The sequence below is a fragment of the Colobus angolensis genome, unplaced genomic scaffold, assembly GCF_000951035.1.
Source record: "Colobus angolensis palliatus isolate OR3802 unplaced genomic scaffold, Cang.pa_1.0 Scaffold159, whole genome shotgun sequence".
In the NCBI taxonomy this organism is placed as follows: domain Eukaryota; kingdom Metazoa; phylum Chordata; class Mammalia; order Primates; family Cercopithecidae; genus Colobus; species Colobus angolensis.
In genome coordinates this window covers 6,652,190-6,663,592 of record NW_012114699.1, presented here as the reverse complement: position 1 = coordinate 6,663,592, position 11,403 = coordinate 6,652,190, and the positions used below count along the sequence as shown (strand labels likewise).

Genomic DNA, 11,403 nt, shown 5'->3' with positions numbered 1-11,403 from the left:
AGCCAGGATGGTCTCGATCTCCTGACCTCATGATCCGCCCATCTCGGCCTCCCAAAGTGCTGGGATTACAGGCTTGAGCCACCGCGCCCGGCCTAAAATTTCTTTGCAAAGAATTATTTAAAATGTTCAGTTAGCAGGGCATGATGGTGCATGCCTGTAGTCCCACGTACTCTGGAGGCTAAGGTGGAAGAATCACTTGAGCCCAGGAGTTTGAGTCTAGTCTGGGCAACATACCGATACCCTTTCATTTAAAAAAAAAAGTTAATAGTAATAAGAATGTTCAGTCAATATCAATAGAATTAGGAAGAATTTCTGTTTTCTTCCTTCATTCATTAATTCAACAAATATTTATTGAGCAAACACCTACTATGCATCAGGCGCTGTTGCGCAGGTCAAACTGGCTTCTTAAGAATGAAATCCTAAGTGTGAGGAAGAAATTGTACTGTATGTATGTATGGTCTGACTGCAGAAAACCTAAAATAAGTAAACTGGTTCTATAATGAAAAGGAGTAAGTTGGCTTTTCCATGTTAGTAAGACAAGTGAAAAGGCATGTTTCGGTATTTCCTAAAATTTTGAAGCTCTGGGGAGAAAGGTTTGTGAGGAATTTCATAGGGAAAAGAAAATGGGGGGAGGGGGAATGTAAACAGACAATAGTTAGTATGGTTTACAAAATTAAAGTCACTGTGTAGGTATGCAAAAAGTTTTAAAAGTTGGTTTATTAATGATAGTAGTATATTACATTTCTTTTCAAGCAGTAGTTTAAATATTAACCAGTTTACTTTTTTTTTAAAGTCAATTTACTTTTCCAGCCTGGGCAACATGGTGAAACCCTGTATCTACAAAAAATAGAAAAATTAACTGGGCGTTAGTGGCTCATGCCTGTAGTCCCAGCTACATGGGAGGCTGAGGCTGGGGAATCTCTTGAGCCCAGGAAGCAGAGGTTGCAGTAAGCCGAGATCGTGCTACTGCACTCCAACTTGGGGACAGAGTGACACCCTGTCTAAAAGAAAAAAAAAAAATTCAATTTACTTTTAAATGTTTTTTTCTTTTTTTTTGTTTTGGCAAATTGAGACAAAAGCTGCTGAACTTTCTGAAATCTACACACTTAGTATTATCAGTGTGTGAAAAGCAAGCAGAAAGAGAATAAACACAAGTATGATCTTAAAACAAATTTGTTATAATGTCTGTATTTAGGGTCTTCTGGAGGAGTAAACAGAATTTAAAAAAAAAAAACAAAAACAAAAAACATTTATTTTTACTAAATGAACCAGGGGTAGGGGTGGAGGACAAACTAAATTCACTGAACTAAATCACGTGGAACTTTTCTTACCCAGTTTCCTTTTCTAAGCTCTGAGAGTTACCACTTTCTACTTCTGATGGTTCATTATTTTTGTAAGCTTCTGAAAATGAAAAGCTTGCCCAGATTGAGATAAGCTTCTGCGCCGCTCATGTTTTTATTTTCATGATTTGTCATTATTTCCAAATCTCAACCATTTTATTTCATGTGGTGATGAAGAGTTCTAAAAGCAGGTAAGAACAGTAAAGAAAAATACATTTCCTTTTCTACGAGTATAGATCTAAAGTCTCTTATCTGTAATTCAGAAATTGAAATTGAAATTTTAGAATGACCAAAATTTAAGACTATCAAGTTTTCATAACTCATTTGCCAGTAAAACCTGACCTGAACTGGAGAGAGGCTACTTTATAATCTTTTTAAAATATCACTTAGCATGATTGGTCATATTAATATGTTTGACGATAAGTTGCTGCCCTTTACCTTGCTAGCTGTCACTATGTGGTATATGCCCCATATGCTTAAGACCAGATAATTCAAAGTTCCAAAATACACATGGTCCCCAGGATTTCAGATGAGAGACCACAGATCCACACTGGGCTTGTTTTACCCGTCTGTGGCCTAACATTATGAAAGCAAGGGGGAAATTCCTTCTCTAATCTCTGCAAGTATACATGGGATGCTACTACCAGTGTCCATTCTGTTTGTCTTTTAAAGCCTAGACAGGACAGGAACATATATATCAGCCTCTAGACTAAGCTTGTCCAACCTGCAGCCCAACACAAATTTGTAAACTTTTTTAAAACATTATGAGATTTTTTAGCCGGGCGCGGTGGCTCAAGCCTGTAATCCCAGCACTTTGGGAGGCCGAGACGGGCGGATCACGAGGTCAGGAGATCGAGACCATCCTGGCTAATACGGTGAAACCCCGTCTCTACTAAAAAATACAAAAAAAAAAAAACTAGCCGGGCGATGAGGCGGGCGCCTGTAGTCCCAGCTACTCGGGAGGCTGAGGCAGGAGAATGGCGTAAACCCGGGAGGTGGAGCTTGCAGTGAGCTGAGATCCGGCCACTGCACACTCCAGCCTGGGCGAGCAAGACTCCGTCTCAAAAAAAAAAAAAAAAAAACATTATGAGTTTTTTTTGCGATTTTTTTTTTTTTAAGCTCATCAGCTATGGTTAGTGTTAGTATATTTTTTTGTGTGTGTGGCCCAGGACAGTTCTTCTTCCAATGTGATCCAGGGAAGCCAAAAGATAGGATGTACCTGCTCTAGATGGATGTTTCTCAATGTATGGTCCCCATCCTAACAGCAGCAGCAGCTACAGCAGCATCCCCTGGGAACTTGTTAGAAATGCACATTATTGAGCCCCATCCCAGATCTATTGAGTCAGAACCTCTGGACCTGGGGCCTGGCTGGCTTTGTTTTATAAACCCTTCAGGGCATTCGGATACACTCTCAAGTTTGAGAACCACTGCTCTAGATTGGGGTCTGCCAACTATAGCCACAGGCCAAAGCCAGTCAGTCACCTGCTTTTGTGTTCCCCAGGAGCCATGAGTGGGTTTTGCTTTTTTTTTTTCTTTTTTTCCTTTTTTCTTTTTCTTTCTTTGAGACAGAGTTTCGCTCTTGTTGCCCAGGCTGGAGTGCAATGGCACAATCTCGGCTCACCGCAACCTCCGCCTCCTGGGTTCAAGCGATTCTCCTACCTCAGCCTCCCGAGTAGCTGGGATTACAGGCATGCACCACTACGCCTGGCTAATTTTTTGTATTTTTAGTATAAGCAGGGTTTCTCCATGGTGGTCAGGGTGGTCTCTAACTCCCGACCTCAGGTTATTCACCTGCCTCAGCCTTCCAAAGTGCTGGGATTACAGGTGTGAGCTGACCTTTTTTCTTTTTTCTTTTCCTTTTTTTTTTTTTTTTTGAGATGAAGTCTCACTCTGTCGCCAGGCTGGAGTGCAGTGGCATGATCTCGGCTCACTGCAAGCTCCGCCTCCCGGGTTCACGCCATTCTTCTGCCTCAGCCTCCCGAGTAGCTGGGACTACACCTGCCCAGCTAATTTTTAACGGGGTTTCACCATGTTGGCCAGGATGGTCTTGATCTCTTGACCTTGTGATCTGCCCGCCTAGGCCTCCCAAAGTGCTGGGATTACAGGCGTGAGCCCCTGGCCTACATTTTTTAAATGGCTGAAAAAAATTAAAGACAATTTCATGACACATGAAAATTATATAAAATATAAACTTCAGTGTCCATAAAGTTTTATTGGAACATGGCCACATTCATTCATTTATGTATTGTCTTTGGCTGCTTTTATGCAGCATCAGCGGAATTGAGTAGTTGTAGCAGACACCAAATGGCCCAGAAAGCTGAAAATATTCACCATCTGGTTCTTTGCAGAAAAAATTTGCTGCTCTAGGTTGATAGTCAACAAACACGAGGAATAATCACAGAGAAGGTACACTGAGACCTTCCTTTATCTGAAAATGTCAGCGTCTCCCTAGAAAAAGAAATCTGCAGAACTCATATTTCTGTGTACGGGTGTTGTTATGATCATCACATCGTTACATAGTTCTGCATAGTTTGACGTCAAAATAACCTTTGTATTATTTTGGAGGAGTAAGAGCCAAGGAGTTGCTGGACACTTTAAATGTTGTCGTTATAAAAAATATTTCATAGTCCAAAATTTTTTAGTTCTTTGGGGGAGAGAAACTCATTTAAATTTTTTTTTTTCTGATTTTCTTCTGAGCTTTAACATTTCTGTATTCCAGGACATATTACCTTTCATGCAAGATTGAACTGTGTCCTGGTTAGAGTGCGTTGTGTTTTATTTTGTGCAAGGTTGGAGCCATTTAGATTACTCCTTAAATGGTTATTATAATGTCCCAGGTAGCCCATGGTTAACTTTGTATATCTACCTATTCAGTCATCTTTCTGTGTTTACTTCATTTATGGGAAAGACATGAAGGGAGAGGTATTTGATGAACTATTCATGTTTTTCATGATCTTTTCTGGAAGCTGAAGATTTCCTCACTGGGCAGCATTAAATTTTACTCTTAAAAACTTCAGCAGCTTAAGAGTGTTCATTCAGCTGTCTGTAGTATTTATGTATGCAGTTTTTATGATGTTTTTCTTGATCATTTAACGGTGAATATCTATGGGCAATAAGTCTTGTACAGTGCATTGACGTTTAATCATAAATATGTATTAACTATTTTATTTTTGTATGTGTGTGTCTTAATAAATTATGTTTCTTAGGCAACTTGTTCCAGCGATGGCATGTTCCTCTAGAACTCCAGATGACAAGACAAATGGCTAGCTCTGGTGCATCAGGGGGCAAAATCGATAATTCTGTGTTAGTCCTTATTGTGGGCTTATCAACAGTAGGAGCTGGTGCCTATGTAAGTAGAAAAGCAGCGTGTGTAAAGAAGCTGCCAAACAGCTCCCATTAATAGACTCGATAGTACTCTGCTTTAAAACTTTTGCAACTAATTCCCCTTTCTCCTTTTGGAAAACATTTCAAAAAGCTTTCTTTTAAGTGCCTGCTGCCTAATATCTTATGGGAGCCAATTCGGGAATGACTGAAATTTAATCTCATGTTGATTGATTTCTGCTCTTTTCACTTGTCTTTTTCCTCTTTACTTGAAAGCCACTGTGTTTTCCTAGATTCAAGTAACCCACAAAATTGTACCTGTTTTCTTGGATGTCACACACTAACTTGTGAATAAAGTCAAAATCCATTGCAGCTCCTTAGCACAATATTTGATTTTGACCTATTTGTCAGACATTTTATTTTTCCTCAGCTTGAGGTTCACATTAAAAAACAACAGCCTTCAATAAAATATATTAAGTGTTCCTAAAAGGAAAGCTATCCCTGAATCTCACCCAAAGACTAAATTACAGAAGCAGGGCTAGTATCACTGATTTTAGAATGGAGTTTGTTTGAGGTGAGAAATATGGTGTTTAATTGCTACGTAGTATTAGCACCATTATATCTCCTTAAATGAACTCCGATCAGCTTAGCAGGTCACAGAGGAATTGTTCTGTGGGTGTTTTTTTCCTAACTTGGCAGGGTTTACTGTGACTAAGCTGATCAGTCTAAAGTTGGATCCTGTAAGGTTGAGTGAACCAACTTAGATAACACCTAGTAACACCCTTGATTGAAGGAAGCTGTTTGTTTTACTTATTAAGCCATTACAAGTTTAGGGGTTTTTTTCTGTATTGGTAAGACAGTGAATTTATCTTTGTTCTTTGGTTGCTAGGTTAAAGAAAGGGACGTGAAAATTATTTGAAGCTACCTATATCCTCATGCCCTGATGTGACTCCCAAATGGACAAGAAAAGTAGATAGTTCTTGCCTATTGTGAGTCAAATCAGAGTAAGAAATAGGCGAGAGCTGTCTGATAATGTGATTTGGTGAAATATACATTCTGCAATCCTGGAGCAGCATTTTTTTCTTTTTTCTTTTTTAGCACAGGGTAACCAAAACTGCTTCCCTGCCTTTGTATTGAATGTTTCTTCATTAATTCTTAGTGCTCTATTTCCTTTTGTTTCTCTCTTGGCCTTATCTTTACCTACAGTTGTGCAGTCTCATCACCTAGGATCCCCTTCTAGATCACTAGCATCTACAGGTGCTTCTGGGAAAGATGGCAGCAACCTAGTGTACTTCTTAATTGTAGGAGCAACAGTCACTGGGGCAGGAGTTTATTATGTAAGATGCTTACACTAAAATATATTTTGGGGTAGGGTGGGTGAGACCATGGCACTAATGAAAACTTGATACATTAGAATATAATAAAACATTCACAGCATGTGCTTTCTCTGGGTGTTTATTAAAGGGACATTGTCAGTCACTAGAGAGTCCTCAAATCTCATTCTTCAAACTGTTGAAGTCCGACCAGATATAGCTAAAGCCACAAGTCTAATGATGATCACAAATCCTCATCATTACCTCTTTCTTTGAAACTTTTGCCAATTTTATAATGATTTTGTATGATACCAAATTATATTGTGCTTTAGTGCTGCATATCTAACAAGACAGTCTCAGAGTAAATGTTAAATAAGCAAATAAAGGTAATGTGAACACCGTCCGTTTTTGAATCATTTTAGGTAAAATGTAATTTTTGTGTCTTGTGGGAAAGAATTAACCAGACTTTGACTGTGAAAAGGCATTTTATTGAATGCTTCTGAGGAGATCCAAAAAGCCATAGAAATTGCAATATTCTCCCTATCCACCTTTCCACCTGCAGCCTCTATTTCGAAGTAAATTCATTTGGCAGTGTCCCTTTGTAATCTCTAATTTGGTCAAAAGTGGCTGAAGCAGTACAAGCTAACACATTCACGTAGATTGCTTTCTTTAATGCCTCTCATTCGTAATTCAGATACTACCCTCTGAGCCTTCCTTTTTCCATTTCATATCTCTCAACTTTTCCCATCAGTTCCACCCCATTCATTCAAAAATAGATTAAAGCCTTTGTGTTCAGTATGTTGGTAACAATTTAAACCTGATAAATTCCTGGTCTGTGTTGCTGTACCAGAGTTGGATGGCTTCCACAGAGTTGACCATGCAAATTCTCTTGATGCCAAGCTACAAGACAGGGCTGGTCACTGTTCTTTTCTCCTGCCTTAGAAATATCTAAGAAGCACAAGTTCCTCTCAAGTCATTCAGTTAAATGCCTCATTGTACTCTGTGTTTATCCAACACTGGTAATAATGAAGCTACTGTATTATAAAGTGGTTCCAGGTTAAATGATAAGCTTTTGTCTACCTACAACTGTTATTGAACTGTTATGTACAGTTTTGTTTTAGGTTTTAAATCATTGAAAACTTGATCTGAGGTGGCTTAGTTTTTTTGTCCGAAATTGGTATTAGTCTCAAGAGAACGATGAATTTAAAATCGATGTTCAGATTTGATCGGATATTGCTATAAGTTGTTGGGAACGTTTGTATTCGTTTATTGGGCTGCCATAACAAAACACCACAGACTGAGTGGCTTAAACAACAGAGGTTTATTTTCTCATAACTCTGAAGGCTGGAAAGGCCAAGATCAAGGTCAGACAGGGTTCAGTTTCTGGTGAGGGCTCTCTTCTTAGCTTTCAGACAGCCACCCTCTTGCTGTGTCCTCACATGGTTTTGGGGGTTGGGGGGCAGAGAGGGAGAAAGAATGAGCAAGGGAACTCGGGTGTTTTCCCTTTCCTATATGAGCTCCAGCCCTATCTGATTGGGGCCTCACCCTTAAGACTTCATTCAACCATCATCACCTCCCCAAAACCCCATTGCCAAATACCATCACATAAGGGGTTAAGGCTTCAATATAGGAATAGGAAACATTCAGTCCATAACAGTGAGCAGTATTTCTTCGTAACTTTTTTCTCTCATTTGAAGAAATGTTCCTAACTTAAGTATAAATATTACTTTGGCAATTCCTGTATTGAGAGCTCTTTACCTCCCTCCCACTTTACCCTCCAAAAAGAAGAGAGTAAACTGGCGACTTTCAAAAATTTTTACCATGATCTGCAGTGAGAAATACATTTCTCTTACAACCCATTTTATGACTACAAATACATAAAACAAACAGAACTTCAAAAACTACTCTTACTAGGTGTCATGTAATTACTCTAGCTTCTGTTCTCTTCTATTTGTGTTTGCGCAACCTACTAAATTGACTTCACAACCCACTAATGGCACGCAACCACAGTTTGAAAAACACTGATTACGGCTGGGCGCGGTGGCTCAAGCCTGTAATCCCAGCACTTTGGGAGTCCGAGACGGGCGGATCACGAGGTCAGGAGATCGAGACCATCCTGGCTAACACGGTGAAACCCCGTCTCTACTAAAAATACAAAAAAAAGGCTGGGCGCGGTGGCTCAAGCCTGTAATCCCAGCACTTTGGGAGTCCGAGACGGGCGGATCACGAGGTCAGGAGATCGAGACCATCCTGGCTAACACGGTGAAACCCCGTCTCTACTAAAAATACAAAAAACTAGCCGGGCGAGGTGGCGGGCACCTGTAGTCCCAGCTACTCGGGAGGCTGAGGCAGGAGAATGGCGTGAACCCGGGAGACGGAGCTTTCAGTGAGCTGAGATCTGGCCACTGCACTCCAGCCTGGGCGACAGAGCAAGACTCCGTCTCATTAAAAAAAAAAAAGAAGAAAGAAAAAAGAAACATTTCAACAGTGCTTCCGCTGCTTAGATTGTAAATATGAACTTCTGATTCGGATTGATGTGAGAGTTTTTCCTCTTTTTGCTGGTAACTTTCACTAGGACCTGAGGCAGATCCTCAAATCTCAGTCCTCTATTTTTTGTTGGTGGGCAGAGCCAAAGTAGCCTTTAGAATATTTAATGAGATTTAGTATTTGGGCCCTTTGCCATTGTTAAACTATAGGATTGCATTGCCTCACTCAGAAAATGACCTGTTTCCTTTCAAATCCCATTAAGTTGGATAAATGCCACCATATTCATCTGTTTGGAAAAGTTGTCTTCACTAATAGTTTTCATAAATTTGTAGTTTTTCTTAACCTGACATGTATTCATGTCATTAATTGGAAATCTGTGCAAACTAGGAGTACAGAAACCCTTGGGGGAAAGGTAAAGAAATAAATACATTTACATATATATCAGACATATCAACCTCATTCTTGCCCTTTCCCCACTAAACCTAGATATTTCTTGGTCTGCTCTTCCCTTCATGTGTAAGCCATTAGGAAGTGTGAGCTGGGCTTAGGCTATTTTGGGATTTTCCTCTCAATGAACATGGCCCCTGTTTATTTCTCTTTTCATTCATGTTGACCAGAGTAAGCCATCTTTTTAGGTAAAACCTCTTCTCTTCTCTTCTCTTCTCTTCTCTTCTGAAGTTTTCCCCTCTAGGGTTTTTTGTTGTGTATTTGTTTTTGAGACAGAGTCTCGCTCTGTCATCCAGGCTGGAGTACAGTGGTGCGATCTCGGCTCATTGCAGCCACCACCTCCCTGTTTCAGGTGATTCTCTTGTCTCAGCCTCCCTAGTAGCTGCGATTATAAGCGCGCCCCAGCACACCTAGCTACTTTTTGTATTTTTAATAGAGACGGGTTTGCTGTGTTGGCCAGGCTAGTCTCGAACTCCTGGCCTCAAGTGATCCCCCCAACTTGGCCTCTCAAAGTGCTGGAATTACAGGCGTCAGCCACCATGCCCAGCCAGAGTCCCTTTCTTAAATGTCTTTAAGGTATGAGTAAATACTGGACTTGTGTATTAGTATCTGATGCCAAGATAAAAACTCTTCCTGAAATTAATGTTAATTGAATTCGTTTATTTGATAAATTTAGTGGTAAATTCAAGGAGTAACTATTGTCTTTTTGCATACAGTACTTCTTTCTACTTCATTTGTCACAATGTTAAATGCTTCCAGGTTAAACCCAGCTCTCAGGGTCCAGGTTCCTCAATTGCAGCACATTGCCTGATGGGCTGTTCTGGAAGGAAGTCATAGAAGTATTCTTAGAATATGTTTTATGGGGTTGGGTGCGGTGGCTCACATCTGTAATCCGAGCACTTTGGGAGGCTGAGGTGGGCGGATCACAAGGTCAAGAGTTCGAGACCAGCCTGGCCAACATAGTGAAACCCCACCTCTACTAAAAATACAAAAATTATCTGGGCATGGTAGCGTGTGCCTGTAGTCCCAGCTACTTTGGAGGCTGAGGCAGGAGAATCACTTGAACCTGGGAGGCGGAGGTTGTGGTAAGCTGAGATCATGCCACTGCACTCCAGCCTGGGCAACAGAGTGAGACTACGTCTCAAAAAAAAAAAAACAACACACAACTAGTCATAATGGTAAAATTACCCTTTTCCAATTTGAAAGGCTAGAGAAGATAGAATATTTGAAATATAACAGGTGTTTAAGGAAGGTGTTTGACCCCCTAGTAAATAATCTGTGTGTAGTTTTTCTGAATGAGATCCCTTCTACCTCCTGAGTTTAGGAAAAGGACAGACCATTGAGGGAATGATGGGTAACTCTCTAAAAATAGAATACAGGCGGCCATGTTTCTGACCACTATGTGAGTACGCAGCAAAAGCCAGAATGTTGACCAGGAAAACTTATGTCCCAGCTTCCTACCCGGGACCCCTATAGATTGATTTCACAGCTAGTGTCCAGCATAGCCCAAACCCCCGTTCTGTGCTTCATATAAAGATTAGCCCTTTCTAGTGCTTTATTCTTCTAGTATAAAATGTTTTTTTCTTTTTTCTTAAACTGTATATTCAGAATAAAATATGGGGAGAATTCTTTACAGAGAGCCTAAAAATCTGAAACTGGAATATTTTCATCTGCTTACACATATTTTTTCCATACCAAGCATGTGCACACCCAGTATTTTTTATTTCTTAAGAAAACAACTTTGTCTTAGTGGTTTTGACATAGAGGAACTAACATCAGATAGACAAAAGCTTCTCATTTAATTGAAAGATAATATTACTTACAGTATGAGCTATCTGTATGGTGAAATAAACTTTCTCCATGTTTGGATCTGCAGGCCTACAAGACTATAAAAGAGGACAAAAAAAGATACAATGAAAGAATTTCAGGGTTAGGGCTGACACCAGAACAGAAACAGAAAAAGGCCGCATTATCTGGTGAGTATTTCCTTAATTCTTGCTATGATTTGAGACTCACAAAGGGAAAGTTATAAACAGTTGGGGTGCTGTGATTCATGGATGTCTTGTAGAAGCAATGGTCGTATGAGATTGTAAGCATCTAGAAAGTATGGTATTACCCTAGAACTGGGAGTGATTTAAAGCATTTGGCTGAAATTTGGGTTTGAGAATAAAGCCAGTGATGATTATGATTGGTTGTTTTTCTGTATATTAATATTAGTCTCTTGGCTGGGCACGGTGGCTCACACCTGTCATCCCAGCACTTTGTGAGGCCGAGACGTGCAGGTCAACTGAGGTCAGGAGCTCGAGACCAGCCTGGCCAACATGGTGAAACCCTATCTATACTAAAAATACAAAAATTAGCCAGGTGTGGTGGCGGGCACCTGTAATCCTAGCTACGCGGGAGGCTGAGGCATGAGAATCACTTGAACCCAAGCAGCAGAGGTTGCAGTGAGCCAAGATCACACTGCTGCACTCCAGCTTGGGCGACAGAGCAAG

At 40.3% G+C, this 11,403-nt stretch overlaps 1 protein-coding gene across 1 annotated transcript in view; it reads left to right on the top strand.

Annotated features, from left to right (window-relative positions):
* AIFM1 (apoptosis-inducing factor, mitochondrion-associated, 1) overlaps window positions 1-11,403 on the top strand; it is a 40,728-nt gene that overhangs the window by 8,999 nt on the left and 20,326 nt on the right. The window contains exons 2-3 of the mRNA XM_011936990.1: window positions 4,547-4,689; window positions 10,785-10,884. Coding sequence (XP_011792380.1) covers window positions 4,547-4,689; window positions 10,785-10,884 — 243 coding nt within the window. The remainder of the gene's footprint in view (window positions 1-4,546; window positions 4,690-10,784; window positions 10,885-11,403) is intronic.